The sequence below is a fragment of the Panthera pardus genome, unplaced genomic scaffold, assembly GCF_024362965.1.
Source record: "Panthera pardus isolate Hobbes unplaced genomic scaffold, ASM2436296v1 HiC_scaffold_25, whole genome shotgun sequence".
Lineage (NCBI taxonomy): Eukaryota > Metazoa > Chordata > Mammalia > Carnivora > Felidae > Panthera > Panthera pardus.
In genome coordinates, this window is record NW_026526821.1 from 27509988 (window position 1) to 27526163 (window position 16176).

The following is a 16176-nucleotide window of genomic DNA, read 5'->3' on the forward strand; positions in this document are numbered from 1 at the left end:
CTTTGCTGGTTCTTCCTCTTTTCCCTTTAGAGTGTCTCGGGGCTAGAACCCAGCCCTCTCTTCTTTATCCACTCACACTCCATTCACGTTCCCTTCCAGTCTTGTGACCTCAGATGTCATCTCTGCCTAGATGCCTCCCAGACTCGTATCTCCAGCCTCTACGCTGAGTTCCAGCTGCATACATCCAACTGCCTACTCAGCATCTCCACTTGGGTGCCTGATAGGCAACTCTGACATGCAACTCTTTCCCCCAACTCAAAATAGCAACTCTCTTCCTGGAGTCATCCTTGACCCATCCTTTTTAAATATATATATATATTTATTTTGAGAGAAAGAGTGCGAGCAGGGGAAGGGGCTAAGCAGGCTCTGCACTGTCCACACAGAGCCCAATGCAGGGCTTGAGCTCACGAACCTTGAGATCATGACCCGAGCTGAAATCAAGACTGGCTGAGCCACCCATGCGCACCCCTCCCCCTTGACTCATCTTTTGACTTACCTCTCACCCCATATCCAAGTCTGTCAGCAATACCTTCAAAGTATACCTGGAATTATACCGCTTACTACCACCACCCACACATACACATACTTTGCTTTCCTCTCACACCCAATCTACAACCTTGCAGCACAGAGAGACCTGCCTGGCCCACGGACTTTTTTTTTTTTTTTTTCTCTGTCTTCCTCTCCAAAACCTGCTTCTTATTTCAAGGTCCATCTCAAATCATGCCTCTGTCACAGTCTCCTAACTAACCTTTAAAAAAAAGTGCAATGCCAGAAGTCTGTCAATAAGAACCCAGACTGAGGTGCCAAACTGACCAATTCTGATATCCTTCCATGGCAATAATTTGCCAGAAATGAGTAAAGTCTCCCCTCTGTAGATGGCCTCAGTGCCCATCTGGACGGAGTTTTTCAGAGTACCTGCCTGGCCCCTGTAGCTCCTGGTTCAATGATCTCTGCAATAGGCCAATCTGACTGCTAAGGAGAATGGCTGACAATTTCTAAAAAAATTCACCGAGAAATAAATATAAATTTTCAGTCTTTTACCCAACTCTTAGGGAAGATTGCTGACAGTGATAATCAACAAGAAATAAAGCTAAAAATGACCAAAAGAGACTACAGAAATCTTGGATCTGCAAAATTTGACCTGAGAAAAAGGGAATTGATGGAAGGAATGGCCATACACATACCAACAAAATCTTACAATATAAGATGTGGTTAGTAAAATTTCAGATGGAGCCAGAACCCAATCCACAGGTCAAATCTTTTCAAAATACAAACATTTCTTTGTAGTCAGAAATAAAACAAATATGCTTAATATATGTTTGGTTAGATGAGAGGTCCTGGATAGTGCAGTAAGCCAAGAAGAACTGTTTTTTAAAATTTTTATTTATTTTTTTTTTTAATTTTTTTTTTAACGTTTATTTATGTTTTTGAGACAGAGAGAGACAGAGCATGAACGGGGAGGGACAGAGAGAGAGAGGGAGACACAGAACCGGAAGCAGGCTCCAGGCTCTGAGCCATCAGCCCAGAGCCTGATGAGGGGCTCGAACTCACAGACCGCGAGATCGTGACCTGAGCTGAAGTCGGCGCTCAACCAACTGAGCCACCCAGGCGCCCCTTAAATTTTTTTTTTAACATTTATTTATTTTTGAGACAGAGAGAGACAGAGCATGAACGGGGGAGGGGCAGAGAGAGAGGGAGACACAGAATCGGAAGCAGGCTCCAGGCTCTGAGCCATCAGCCCAGAGCCTGACGCGGGGCTCAAACTCACGGACCACGAGTTCATGACCTGAGCCAAACGCTCAACTGACTGAGCCACCCAGGTGCCCCCAAGAAGAACTGTTAGATCTGAACAGAAAGACCAAAACCTTTGTTATTCAGACAATATGGCTGAACGTATCAACATAGAAAAGCAAGGTGAGGGGCACCTGGGTGGCTCAGTCGGTTAAGCGTCTTGTCTGACTCTTGGTTTCAACTCAGGTCATGATCCAACAGGTTTGTGAGTTTGAGCCCCCCATCGGGCTCTGCACTGGAGCCTGCCTGGGATTCTCTCCCTTCCTCTCCCTCTGCCCACCCCACTCATGCTGTTTCTGTCTCTCTCAAAATAAATAAACTTAAAAAAATTTTTTTAAGTGATTTTAAAAACCATTGGAAATTTTAAAAGATGTCAGCGTTGTTAATACACAAAATTCAATTTGTATTCCCTTTTTTAATTGATTTTTTAAAGTATTTATTTATTTCTAGAGAGAACGAGAATGAGTGGGGTAGGGTCAGAGAGAGAGGGAGACAGAATTCCAGGCAGGCTCTGAGCTGTCAGCACAGAGCCCAGTGCAGGGCTCAAACTCACAAACTGTGAGATCAGGACCTGAGCCGAGATCAAGAGTCGGATACTTAACTGTCAGAGCAACCCAGGTATCCCAAAATGAATTTTTTAATTATGCAAGACGTGTATGAAGAAAACTATAAAATGTTATTGAAGTTTATCCAAATAAGACCTAAATAAACGAGAAATCCAGTGAGGTCATAGATGAGGTGATTTAGTATTATCAAATGGCAGTTCTGTACAAACGCAATGCAATTCCAATTGAAATCCCAAAAAGTGGTTTCTTGGAATTTAGTGAGCTGGTTCTAAATTTTGTAGAGAGGAACCAAATATAGCGGAGACAGCCTTGTAGAAGGAGAAGGAAGAATGTTTCCCACAAATAAAATAGTTTGGTTTTCTCTTTAGAATTTGGAATATCTGGCTACAGTGAGCCCTAGCAATAATCAGCTGGAAGATGATTGGCGGCTGCCCCTTCAGACAGAATACCTGCTCTCCAGTTCACCCAGCACACTGTCCTTATTTAAGGTACCTGCCTGATCCTTGTAAATATCTGTATGATAGTTGCCTGGGGTGAGCAGTTAGGGTAAGAGGAATGGGAGAGATTATTAAAATTATATAGGTTCTATTTGGTTTTGTAAACCTCCTCCCAGTGGAAAGACTTGAGCCGTCAAGCAGAAAGAATAAACACCAACAGAATGAAGAATAGCCTTTCTTGGAAACCCCCTGTGGACCAAGCTCTTTGACACACAATCTCCTTGAACCCCAACATTAGTCTTCTGAGAGTAGACATTAATATCCCTTTGTTATGGATGAGCAAACTGAGCCTATGAAAACTGAGGTCATTGGCCCCATGTGACAAGGCTGAGATTCAAAGCAGTCAGATTCACACCAGGGTCTCCCTGACTCCACAATCCACCTCTTCTTTCACTAAAGTCACAATGGTCACTGAAACACCCTGAGATGCACACAGATTTGCATAAAGAAAACAAAGCTGACAAAGCGTATTGTTAACCCATCCCCTCAAACACCCAGATTTTATTAATGCTTCCAAAGCACCATTTGAGACAGATGGAGGAATACAAATTCTGTCCAGTGCGAACTTCAGCTGAGAATCTTCGTGTCAACCAGATTTTCCGGAGAGTCTGATGCAAATAGTCCTTGATCCACAATGTCAGAAGCAAAGCAGTTTCGAAATACAAGCCACCTACACATGCGGTCGCCTATTACTCTGACACTCGGCCAAGTGTTTTAACCGGGTCTCCAGGCCCCTGCCTCTTGTGATAGGGGTGTCATTACAGCGTGGTTTTGGAAGATTCCATGTGATAGAGCTTAAAGTGTGCTAATGAGCTTAGTACAGTACCGGGCACTGAAGAGCTCAATATATTATAATTGTCATCATGAGTATAATGGGTCTTTTTAAAAAATGCAGTATCATTTAGGAATGTATCAAAAGGACTGATGAATAGAGGTGTACTGTGATAAGGCACAGTAAAAATTCTAATGATGCTAAAATACTCCAAAGGTAAAGGTAAGATGTTCACCGTAAAATTCTTTCAACTTTGTGTTTGAAAATGTCCATAACCCAACGTTGGAAAAACAATGCACTGCCGTAGGCTCTGAAAGGAGGGAGAGCTAAGTTTCATTTGTTTCTGGTTAAACAGAAGAGGTATAGAAAAGAAAACAAAATAGGCTCGTCTTGGGACCGTGGGCCGTTCGCGATGCTGCCTGAATGAAATCATCGAGGACCGCTTGCGAAAGAGCGAATCCTCGAGAGCGTGGCCCCGGGCTGCCAAGCCTTCGCAAGGGACAGGGACGCGCTCCAAGCGGCGCATCCCGCCCGGGCGCCCAGGAGGTGGGGCCGGAGCGCGCGCTGGCGGAGACGCGGCTCGGCCGTTACCCGAGGGCTCGGGGCCGGCGCTGGCCGCTGCGCGCCGCGGGTAAATACCTTCGGCGGGGCGGGGGAGAGAAGCGTCGAATTTCAAAAAACACACACACACACAGACACACACACACACACACACAGACACACACCAAACCCCCACAGCCCCGGGCGGGCGGGCGCGCGGATGGGCGCCCTTTGGCTGCGGGAGCGAGTGGAGGATGCTGGGAAGGAGGTAAAATGGCCACCGGCGGCGGCGCGGAGGAGGAGAGGAAGCGGGGGCGGCCGCAGCTCCTGCCCCCCGCGCGGCCCGCGGCCCGCGGCGAGGAGGCCGAGGGCGGCCGCGAGAAGATGGGGTGGGCCCAGGTGGTGAAGAACCTGGCCGAGAAGAAGGGCGAGTTCCGCGAGTCGCGGCCGCCGCGGCGGGAGGAGGAAGGCGGCGGCGGCGTGGGCGGCGTGGGCGGCGGGTTAGGCGCCCCCGCGGGCCTGGCGGCGCCGGGCCTCGGTGACTTCCCCCCGGCCGGCCGCGGGGACCCGAAGGGCCGGCGGAGAGACCCGGCCGGCGAGGCGGCGGACCCGCGCAAGAAGAAAGGCGCGGCCGAGGCGGCCCGGAGAAAGAAGGCCGAGGCGGCGGCCATGGCGGGCCCGGCCAGGCCTGGCGCGGCCGAGGACGCAGCCGAGCGGCCCGCTCAGGACGAGCAGGCAGTGGCGACGGGCCCCGCGGCGGGCCCGGGCAAAGGCCGCTTCCTGGTGCGCATCTGTTTCCAGGGAGACGAGGGTGCCTGCCCGACTCGGGACTTCGTGGTGGGCGCGCTCATCCTGCGCTCCATCGGCATGGACCCGAGCGACATCTACGCGGTCATCCAGATCCCGGGCAGTCGCGAGTTCGACGTGAGCTTCCGCTCGGCGGAGAAGCTGGCCCTGTTCCTACGCGTCTACGAGGAGAAGCGCGAGCAGGAGGACTGCTGGGAGAACTTTGTGGTGCTGGGGCGGAGCAAGTCCAGCTTGAAGACGCTCTTCATCCTCTTCCGGAACGAGACGGTGGACGTGGAGGACATCGTGACCTGGCTCAAGCGCCACTGCGATGTCCTGGCCGTGCCCGTGAAAGTGACCGACAGGTTTGGGATCTGGACCGGGGAGTACAAGTGTGAGATCGAGCTGCGCCAGGGGGAGGGCGGGGTCAGGCACCTGCCCGGGGCCTTCTTCCTGGGGGCCGAGAGGGGCTACAGCTGGTACAAGGGGCAGCCCAAGACGTGCTTTAAATGTGGTTCCAGGACCCACATGAGCGGCAGCTGCACGCAGGACAGGTGCTTCAGGTGCGGGGAGGAGGGGCATCTGAGCCCTTACTGCCGGAAGGGCATCGTTTGCAACCTCTGCGGCAAGCGAGGACACGCCTTTGCCCAGTGTCCCAAAGCAGTTCACAATTCCGTGGCAGCTCAGCTAACCGGGGTGGCTGGGCACTGAATACCCGCCTGCCTGCCAGGGGAACCCAGAGCCAGCTTACCCCCTCTTAAGTGCCAAAACTTTTTTTTAAACCATTTTTTATCGTTTTTGAAGGAGATCTTTTTAAACGTACAAGAGACATCTCTCTCTCTGCCTTCTTAAACCGAGTTTACTCCATTTCAGCCTTTTCTGAATTGGTGACTCTGTCATCAGTGACTACCGAGAACTGTCGTGTGCAGATGTGTCGCCTCTTTTTAAGATTTTGTTTTTCGTTTTTGTACCTGGGTTGTATTGGGGGTTTTTTTGTGGTTTTTGTGTGGGGGGTTTTTTTTTGTACTTTTTACTCCCCACGCCTTGTCCTCTCCCAGGATTTTCACCCATTGGGCTGCCTTGCTCATCTTTATGCCCCGGCCCTAGGTACAGGGCCCACCACGTGGTAGGCACTCCGTCAGTGTTTGTTGAATCCAGAACATTGTTGACTGTGGCTTCTGTCAGGGTGTCTACTTTTTACAGCTCTTCCCCTCCCCCTTTTAATTTGCTGCTTCTCATCTATGTGGTCTGAGAATTTGTGAAACCAGTGTTGTTAGAAGTGTATGTAATCTGAGTCAATAAGCTCTGAATGGTGGCCAAGGGCCTCTCTTATGGCATTAAAATGCATGGACTTTGGGACAGCTGTTCAGTGGCTCAGAAGCCATTTTTCACAGAATCATGGAATTTAGAATTTTCTTGCTGGAAAGGACCTAAAAATTGGTTTAGGCCAATCCCCTGGATTTCCAACAGGTGCAACAGGCCCAGAGAGGGTCAGTGACTGGGTCAAAATCACATAGCTGTCTGGTTCCAGAGCTAGCCTAGAGTAGAGTTCCCTGACCCCAAGCCCGGTGCTCATTCCACTACCTCTCACACTTCACAACATTTTCCTCAACACTTGAGGGCCCAGAAAGTCTGATCTCTCCAGAATGATGAGCCCAGAGGAATGCTAAGAAATCATCCGGGGGAGAAAGACATTTAGCAGGGGCTTCTGAATACTTGGGAGATCAGGAAGGGACAAAGGAACATAATCCAGGGTGCACTTACTGCTCCCTGGGGTACTGTATCTGGATTGAAGTGCCAAGTCCTTTGGGACCTCACCCTCCACCACTCATTGCCACTGCTTAGAAATGGGGGTGCTCCTCAGTAAGGAAACCTACCGGAGGTTTACATTTGCACCTTAGCCTCAATAGCTAGAAACCCCAGAGAAGCATCTGACTGGAGCTCATCTATAGCTTCCTCACTCACAGGAGAAAGGTGATTTTAACCTGTAATCGTAAGTGAGCTGTTAACTCTAAAATGTACTTGCAAAACAGACCACTTGCAAGAGGGCATTGGGTCAACTAAGTGTTATCAAGTTAAAGTAGAAAAGACAGTACACTGCTTTTCTTTTAGTTTTTGTTTTTCCTTCGCTTTATGTTTTGCTATTTCCTTGTGGCTTAGAATGTAAAATCGATTGTTAAAAGTTTTGTTCTGAATAAATATTTATCTTTTGTATTGCTAACACTGTTGCCCTATTTCCTTTCAGAGTGGAAGATGCTAGGGCACACAGACTCTAGTTTAATCCATGCTTCTTACCCATCATTTGTTTACCCTGCAAATGCATTTCCAACCCCTGTAGGCAACACGTAGCACCTACTATGTTGTGCCAGACCCTTTGGCATTGTCTCCTAAACCTTATGTATGCGTTACACTCACTTGGCACATGGCAAAAACTCAAGTTCTAAGTCCTAACTTTGCTCCAAGGAATCAAAATCACTGGTGTGAATGAAAACATTTTTAGCAAGCACCCCCGCCCCCAACAATTCTGATTGGCAGCCAGGCTTGAGACTATAGTTCTGAATGGTATTAAAGTGAGAGAGAGGCATTCTGCCCTCAGATTACAATGGGGAAGTGCCACAAATAGGATGCAAAGTATTCATAGGTTTCTAAAAAACGCCATCTCTTCCAGGTATTAGGGAGTAAGAAAGAGTCTGGGAAACTTCCCAGAGAGCTGACTCACTCCTCCAAGCCAGCCCTGAAGACCCCAGACACAACTGACAAGGATTTTCAGCTCAGAGATGTTGAAATGATCCAATCCTAAGAATTAAAATTCTCAGTGTACTGATTCTCTAACTCAGTGATTTCAGGATATTTCCAGAGCTGATCAGGTGTGGTTGAGGCCTGGGTGGCTCTTGAGAGCCCCGCCTTGCCAAGCCAGTATAGCCCCTCCTTCCTGTCTCCCAAAGCAAACAGACTTTTCCCTCCTCGATCCCTCCCTCCAGTCCTGTCCCTCCCCCATCAGCTCTCCCTTCTCTGCCTTGGGTTTCCCTCCTTCACAGGGCTGAAGGCGGAGAGAAAGCCTGCATTCATCATATCCGCCCTCCCTCCAAGCAGGCACCATGCCAAGGAGCCTCCTTGGAAGGAATCTTCCCTCTCTCTGCCTTCCCTCCCCCTCCAACTCTCCTGGAGGGAGCAGAGGAAGAAACTATTTCCCTGCCCATCCCCCACAGGATCTACTCCAGGGCCTCCTGCCTGGCAGTCTGGGGACTCAGCCATGGGCTGGAGCGGAACAAACCTCCCCCAGCTTCCTCCTGATCTAGCTACCTCCGAATTACAATCCCTCACTGTTCATGGGCTCCTAGAGAGTGTGCAGAGTTCCCCAAGCTGAGGCTGGCTGATTAGCTGACATTTCTTTCATTCAGCTTTCAACAGATACTGAGGGCCATTAGAGCCAAGCCCTTCTGCAGGGTAGTTTGCACACACCCGGGAATGAGAGGGTTACTTGCAGAAGGAGATACAGATAAGTGATGAGCAGTTTTTTTAATAATTTTTTTAATACTCTGAAAAAAGTATATACAAAGCATATAAAATTGTCTGAAGTACAGGTCTCCTGGAAGAGATGATGATGTCATGACTGACACCCACAAGATGAATAAGTCAGGTGGAGAGGGAAGAGATCCAAGCAACAGGAACAGCCTGTGCAAAGGCCTGGAGGCCAGAGTACACAGGCTGCTCAGGCTGGCTACAGAGTCACAGAAAGATGTGGTTGGGAAAAGGCCAAGAGGAGGTGACCCAGGGCTTGTCAGTGTTACTTAAGAGGCTTTATTTTGTCCTGACCCCCTCCAGTCTGGCCGCCTCCATTCCATTCACTTATTTCGCATATATATTAAGCACCAACTCTTTCTAGGAAATGGCATACAGCAACATAGTCAAGTTCCCTGGGGCTCAAATTCTAGAACCACACAAAGACATAATTACAAAGTGTGATAAAAAGCACTGCAAGAAACATACAGAGATGGATCTGATCTTAGGGGTCAGGGTCAGGGATAACGTCCCCAAAAAACGTTTGAATTGAGATCAAAAAAATACAGAAGGAGTTGAGAGACGGCATGGGGGTTAACCAGTGACAAGGGCAGCCTAGGCAGCAGAGATAACAAGTTTAATAACCCTATGGTGAGAGGAGGCATGACTAAAACCAAATGAAGCCCAGTGTATCAGTCCAGGTTTAGAAAACCACTTTGGGGCACCTGGGTGGCTCAGTCTGTTAAGCCTCCAACTTTGGCTCAGGTCATGATCTCACGGTTTGTGAGTTCAAGCCCTGCATGAACTGTGCCTGCTCCCATTGTTAAGGCAGAGCCTGCTTCGGATCCTCTCTCTCCCTCTTTCTCTGCCCCTCCCCTGCCTCTCAAAAATAAATATTAAAAAAAGAAAGAGAGAAAGAAACAGAAACCACTCTAGGTATCGAAGAAGGTAATGGGACCTAGGGTGGGTATTAGGAATGACTCCTAGAACACTACTGAACTGATTTACCAGAGGAGCTGCTGCCTCTCACAGAAAAGAGCCAGGAGCCATCACTGGAAGGGTTGAGTTTGAGGACATACTACTGAAGCTACCGTCCAAGGACAGGCTGCTGGGATCGGAAAACTACTGCCAATTCCACTGCCAGGACAGTAAAATGAGGTTTTGAAGTCAGAGACATGACACTGGTGTCTCCACAACCTTACTTATGAGCAGAAACAGCCAAAACTATTTGACTTCTGCCTTCCTTCCTTCCACCTTCAAACCTCATGCAAGTATATCTAATTCCTGCAGCTCTAGCTGCAAGGGAGTCAGAAAGTTTTAGCTTTACAGCATGCATAGCACAGTAAGGCACATAAACAGTGGGAATGAGGGCACTTAACTGGCTCAGTCGGTAGAGCATCGGACTCTTCTTGATCTTGGGGTCGTGAGTTCAAGCCCCACATGGGGGATAGAGTTTACTTAATAAAAAACAAAAACAAACAGTGGGAATAGATATTGTCTGACATCTAACCCTATCCAGAACAGCCAGTGTGGCCAGTGCAGAGGTAGGAGGGAGATGATGGTACAAAATAAGGATACAGACCCTGGGGTCTGGTCAGCCATGTTTAGAATTTGAGTGTAAGAATCTAATGAGGAGCCACTGAAAGATCTTTGAGCAAGGAAGTGACATGATCAGGGTTGTATCTTTTTTATTTTTTTTTAATGTTTATTATTTATTTTAGAGAGAGAGAGAGAGTGGGAGAGGGAGAAAGGCAGAGAGAGAGAGAGGGAGACAGAATCCAAAGCAGGCTCCAGGCTCCCAGCTGTCAGCACAGAGCCCGATGCGGGGCTCGAACCCACAAACTGTGAGATCATGACCCGAGCCTAAGTTGGATGCTTAACCGACTGAGCCACCCAGGCGCCTCATGGTTGTATTTTTAAAAGATCATTCATGGGTCGCCTGGGTGGCTCAGTCGGCTGAGTGTCCAACTCTTGATTTCGGCTCAGGTCATGGTCCCAGGGTCGTGGGATAGAACCCTTCGTCAGCCTCCGTGCTGAGCATGGAGCTTGCTTGAGATTCTCTCTCTCTCTCTGTCTGTCTCTCTCTCTCTCTCTCTTCCTCTGTGTGTGCCCCAACCCCACTCATGCTTTCACTAGTTCTCTAAAATAAATAAAAGGAAAAAAAAATTTTAAATAAAAGATCATTGTGGATACTTTGTAGAGAATGAGTCAGTGGGGAGCACAAGTAGAAAAAAGGCCAGTTTCCCCAGGTGAGCGACGAGGGTACCTTGGACCTGGATGATGAAGACAGAATAAGCAAAGTAGGCAGGGAGGGGCACCTGGGCGGCTCAGTTGGTTAAGTGTCCGACTTCCGCTCAGGTCATGATCTCGCGGTCCGTGAGTTCAAGCCCCACATTGGCCTCTGTGCTGACAGGTCAGAGCCTGGAGCCTGTTTTGGATTCTGTGTCTCCTTCTCTGTCTCTGCCCCTCCCCAGCTCGTGCTCTGCCTCTCTCTCTCTCTCAAAAATAAATAAACATGAAAAAAAAATTTTTTTAAGACAAGTAGGCAGGGTAAACATATTTAGGAGTTTAAAGCAGCAAGACTTAGACATGGGCTGGGGGAGGTGTAAGTGCCAAAGAGGACTCCCAGGTTTCCAGCTGTGGGACATAGAGGATGTCTGAGAGAAGGTGTGGAACAGGTGGCTCAATATACAAGGTCTTAAATTCTAAGGAGAGTTCTGGGCTGGAGAAATAAACGGGAGTCCTATAGCAATGGTCTTCAAACTCTTTAACCACATCCCATAATAAGATATGCATTTTATATCGTGGCCACAAGACATATGCATATATGTACTTACCTATAAAGAAACCAGTTTATATGTATATAAGGAGGGGCGCCTGGGTGGCTCAGTCGGTTAAGCGGCTGACTTCAGCTCAGGTCACGATCTCACGGTCCGTGAGTTCGAGCCCAGCGTCGGGCTCTGGGCTGATGGCTCAGAGCCTGGAGCCTGCTTCCGATTCTGTGTCTCCCTCTCTCTCTGCCCCTCCCCTGTTCATGCTCTGTCTCTCTCTGTCTCAAAAATAAATAAAAACGTTAAAAAAAAAAAAAAGAATTTATGTATATAAGGAAATAATATTAACCCTGTGGATGGGGTGCCCTGACATTTTCTTCGTTCTTTTATAAATGCTTACATGACCCGTTAAACTGATTTTACAGTCTCCTAACGGGTCAGGAGAAAAAGCATAAGGAAGAAAGATTACAGCAACTTGGAGCATACCTTAAGCAGCTCTGACATGCGAGTTTTACCTGGTGGAAAAGGAAATCGTGACACGCTAATGAAGGACAGCCAGACAAGGAGAAGAGAAACCAGGGTGTAGAGACATAAAAACCAAAGGAGGAAAGTTACAGTGAGAGGGGTTAACACCCGAACTGAGTGCCGCAAGAGACCAAGTAAGACTGGCTTTGAGAAATGTCAAGCAAAGTCAGGTCTGAAGAGTGCCCACTGGCCTGAGTAATGTCAAGGTCATTGATAAGGGCCTTATAGAGGCAGAGTGATGGGAGGAGGCAGACCAAGGAACAAATTATCTTCCTAAATGCCAATCCAGTGCTCTGGCACGCCCTCTGGGGCTCCCTATTGCTCCAGGGACTCAGCCAACCATCTACCTCCTTTTGCAAGAGGCTCCTGGGCTCTGTTGGGACCTCATTCACAGCCAGGGTGCCCATCATATCTGTTCATGTCAGCTCCAGGTATGGCCAACAAAGAGTAAGCAGAAGGAGTTCAGTATGGTGGAGGGTGGGGGGGATACAAGAGGAAGCTACGGGTGAGCAGGGCTCAGATCATCCCGAGTTTAAGGTGGAGTTTCATGAGAGTGTACCAGACATGTGCAATGCCAGTGTATCCATACAGTGCCCCTTACTGGCTTATCAACATGACCGGGAATATTTGGGGGAGGACATGTTTCATGAAAGTAAACAGATACAATTTGGAGGAGGATGGGGGGGTGGGGGGCGGGGCCGGTGGCTCAGTCGGTTAAGCGTCCGACCTGCTCAGGTCATGATCTCTCGGTCTGTGGGACGGAGTCTGTGCTGACAGCTCAGAGCCTGCTTCGGATTCTGCGTCTCCCTCTCTCTCTGCCCCTCCCCTGCTCATGCTCTGTCTCTCTCTCTCTCAAAAACAATAAACATTGGGGAAAAAATTTTTAATTTACATAATCTGTAACACAGCATTCATTTATAGGAAATGAATCTATAGCTAAACTTGGACGTGTGTAAACAATACCCGTGTACCAGGATGTTCACTGAAGAATTACTTAGGGTACTAAGGACTGGAACGAAACTGATTGCCTATCAATAGGGAACTAGTCAGATAGACTATGGCACATTTATTTTTATTTTTTTTTCCAACGTTTTTTATTTATTTTTGGGACAGAGAGAGACAGAGCATGAACGGGGGAGGGGCAGAGAGAGAGAGGGAGACACAGAATCGGAAACAGGCTCCAGGCTCCGAGCCATCAGCCCAGAGCCTGACGCGGGGCTCGAACTCACGGACCGCGAGATCGTGACCTGGCTGAAGTCGGACGCTTAACCGACTGCGCCACCCAGGCGCCCCAAAGACTATGGCACATTTAAATAGTGGACCACTACGCAGCTGTTTAACAGAATAGTTCTTTGTGCATTAATACAGAATGCTCTCTGAGACATATTTTAAAGTGAACAAAGCAAGATACAGTATGCTACTATTTCAAATTTCTGATTTTTGTCAGCTTTGAGTTATAGCTGACAATCAAACTGTAAGATTTAAGTGCACGATGGTAATGATCTGATAGACCTATATTTAAATTAAGAGAATTAATATGTGCAAATGCTTATTTATATGTAGAACAACTCTGGAAGGATATTAGTGAAATTGGTAACTGTTGTGCTTTCGGAGAAGAACGGGATATTTGGAGTGTGAGGTGAAAGGAAAACTAATTTTATGCAGTATGTCCCTGGAGGCTTTGTTTTGTTTTGTTTTAATGATTTCACGTGTTGTCTGCGGCAAAAACAACAACAACAACAACAATAAATGCAAAATACAACACAAGACTTCAAAGAAATTCCTGTAGATTCTACAGAGCCTGAAGTTCACCTCCTTTATCTTTAAAAATAAGAAATTTTGATGGGAAAGTTTAAGACTCTCAAGCAGCCAACTCACTAGTCTCTCTGCTTCCTAACACGCTCTCCTTCAATCCTGGACAACAGTCCCCAGAATGAAATCTGATCACATTACTCCCCAGTTTAAAGACCTTCAAAGACTTTGTGTCCTCTCCCTGGGGCCCACCAGGCCCTGCTAGAGTCCTGCCTCTTCTGGGCCTCACCCCCCACCCCCCACCCCGGCTAGGCTCCTGCTAGTCATTCCAGGAATTCACCCTCCCAGACTCGACCCATGTTAACCCTTACCTTTCCTAGTGTTCAGCTCTAATGCCACTTTCTAACTGCAGCCTTCCCTAACCTTCTAGACCAGACCCTCTAACACTCCCTCCTCCCAGCAGCTCCCACAAGTACAATGATATGTTTATTTATGCCATGGTTTGATTAATATCTGCCTCTATCTCTCAATTTTGAGCTCCCAGAGGGCAGGAATCATGACTTTTTTGCTCTTGGTTGTAGCCCAGCATTTAACACTGGGTCTGGCACACAGGAAAAGCTCAATAAATATTTATTGCATGAATGATCTAGAAATTACTTGGCTAAGGTTACAGATCAAGACATTGTGTCTACTTGTCCTTTAATGGTACTCCAAGTATCCCTTAGCACACCTGCACGGACTGTCTCCTGAAAAAGGGCTTATTCTTTCATCTTTTTCTTTTCTTTTCTTTCTTTCTTTTTTTTTTTTAGAATTACGGAGGTGGTTGGGGGAATGGGTGAAATAAATGAAGGGGATTAAGAGTACACTTATCTATTTTTTAATGTTTATTTATTTTTGAGAGAGAGAGAGCGAGCAAATGGGAGAGGGGGAGAGGTAGAGAGAGAGAGAGAATCCCAAGCAGGCTGTACTATCAGCATAGAGCCCGAGGCGGGACTCAAACTCACAAATCAAATCCTGAGATCAGGACCAGAGTCGAAATCAAGAGCTGGTCGCGCCACACGACTGAGCTACCCAGCTCTTTCATCTTTTTTTTTTTTTAAACATTTATTTATTTTTGAGACAGAGAGAGACAGAGAATGAATGGGGGAGGGTCAGAGAGAGGGAGACACAGAATCTGAAACAGGCTCCAGGCTCTGAGCTGTCAGCACAGAGCCCGACGCGGGGCTCGAACTCACGGCCGCGAGATCATGACCTGAGCAGAAGTGGGCTGCTCAACCGACTGAGCCACCCAGGTGCCCCTATTATTTCATCTTTAAAAAGCTAATTCACTCCTTCAGTCTTCACCTTGGATAAGGGTTTCCTTCAGCCTGAGAGGTCTGGCCCCTCCTCCCCTATTTCTCTGAGGGCATATCACTGACACCGCCTGCCAGTCCCCTGGCACAGTGAGGACCCGGGAGAGCACGCAGTTAGTTCCTGGATTCCAAGTGCCCGGCTTCAACACTCCCTTACCACCGGCAAGAATAGCCATTGCCCTGAGGCCTGATTGCTCCTCCCCAGGAGGTGGGGGTGAGGATTCCTGGGCACAAGAGGACCTGCCCACCAGAGTCTGTGCCCTCCCTTTCTAGAACATTTCCCAAGACCCCAGAATTCCCTTCCAAAATATCCCTGAGCTCATTTACAGAGCCTTCACGGGTCTCACCCGTGGGGGTCTCATCCCTGGGTCCTGCTCAGCTGAGGGCAAACTACACTGCCTAATGCACACCTTATAGACCGGAGGCTTAGTTCTTAAAGTAGCTGTTTGTAAGAGGCAGCTCGGGCGTGGGGGCTGGGTTGTCCACTCATGCATGCTGGGTCCCTCCCTGGTGGGATGGGAGGCAGGGGCGGTAGCTGGACAAGGGCAAGATGCAGGATCCAGTTGCTCCTTGGGCCAACACATTCTGGCACAGAATTCCAAAGGTCCTGGAATTCTTTTTCTTTTTTTTAAGGTTAAAAAACATTTTTTTAATGTTTATTTTTAGAGGAGAGAGAGACAGACTGTGAGTGGGGAAGGGGCAGAGAGGGAGCGGGAGACACAGAATCCAAAGCGGGCTCTAGGCTCTGAGCTGTCAGCGCACAGCCAGACGTGGGGCTTGAACCCACGAGCCATGAGATCATGACCTGAGCCAAAGTCAGATGCTTAACGGACTGAGCCACCTAGGCACCCCTGTTTTTTTTTTTTTAAGTTTATATATTTGAGAGAGACAGAGACTGCACGAGCAGGGGAGGGGCAGAGAGAGAGGGAGAGAGAGAGAGGGAGGGATAGAGGGAGAGAGAGAGAGAGAGAGAGAGAGAGAGAGAGAGAGAGAATCTCAAGCAGGCTCCGCACCATCAGGTCAGAGCCCAACTCGGGGCTCGAACTCACAAAACCCTGAGATCATGCATGACCTTAGCAGAAACCGAGAGTCTGATGGTTAGCCGACTGAGCCACCCAGGTGCCTTCAGTCCTGTAATTCTAATTCGAACCTGGCCTTCCAGGTTTTTCTGAAAGTATATTCATCAAGAAGGAGAATTAAACATATTTCATTCAGCACATTATACTGATGTATAACTTCTAACTAGAGACATACAGACCTCCAATTGCACTCTCGTCCCGGGCCTCACAATTGCCCCTGTTTGGTTTTGTCATTTCTTAGCTC

The 16176-nt window shown here is 48.2% G+C and overlaps 1 protein-coding gene across 1 annotated transcript; it reads left to right on the plus strand.

The window, feature by feature from the left end:
* The first annotated feature begins 4177 nt into the window (after positions 1-4177).
* Positions 4178-7173, plus strand: ZCCHC3 (zinc finger CCHC-type containing 3). Its single transcript, XM_019458880.2, has one exon. The coding sequence runs from the start codon at positions 4440-4442 to the stop codon at positions 5661-5663; it is 1224 nt and encodes a 407-aa protein (XP_019314425.2). The 5' UTR covers positions 4178-4439; the 3' UTR covers positions 5664-7173.
* Positions 7174-16176: the final 9003 nt, after the last annotated feature.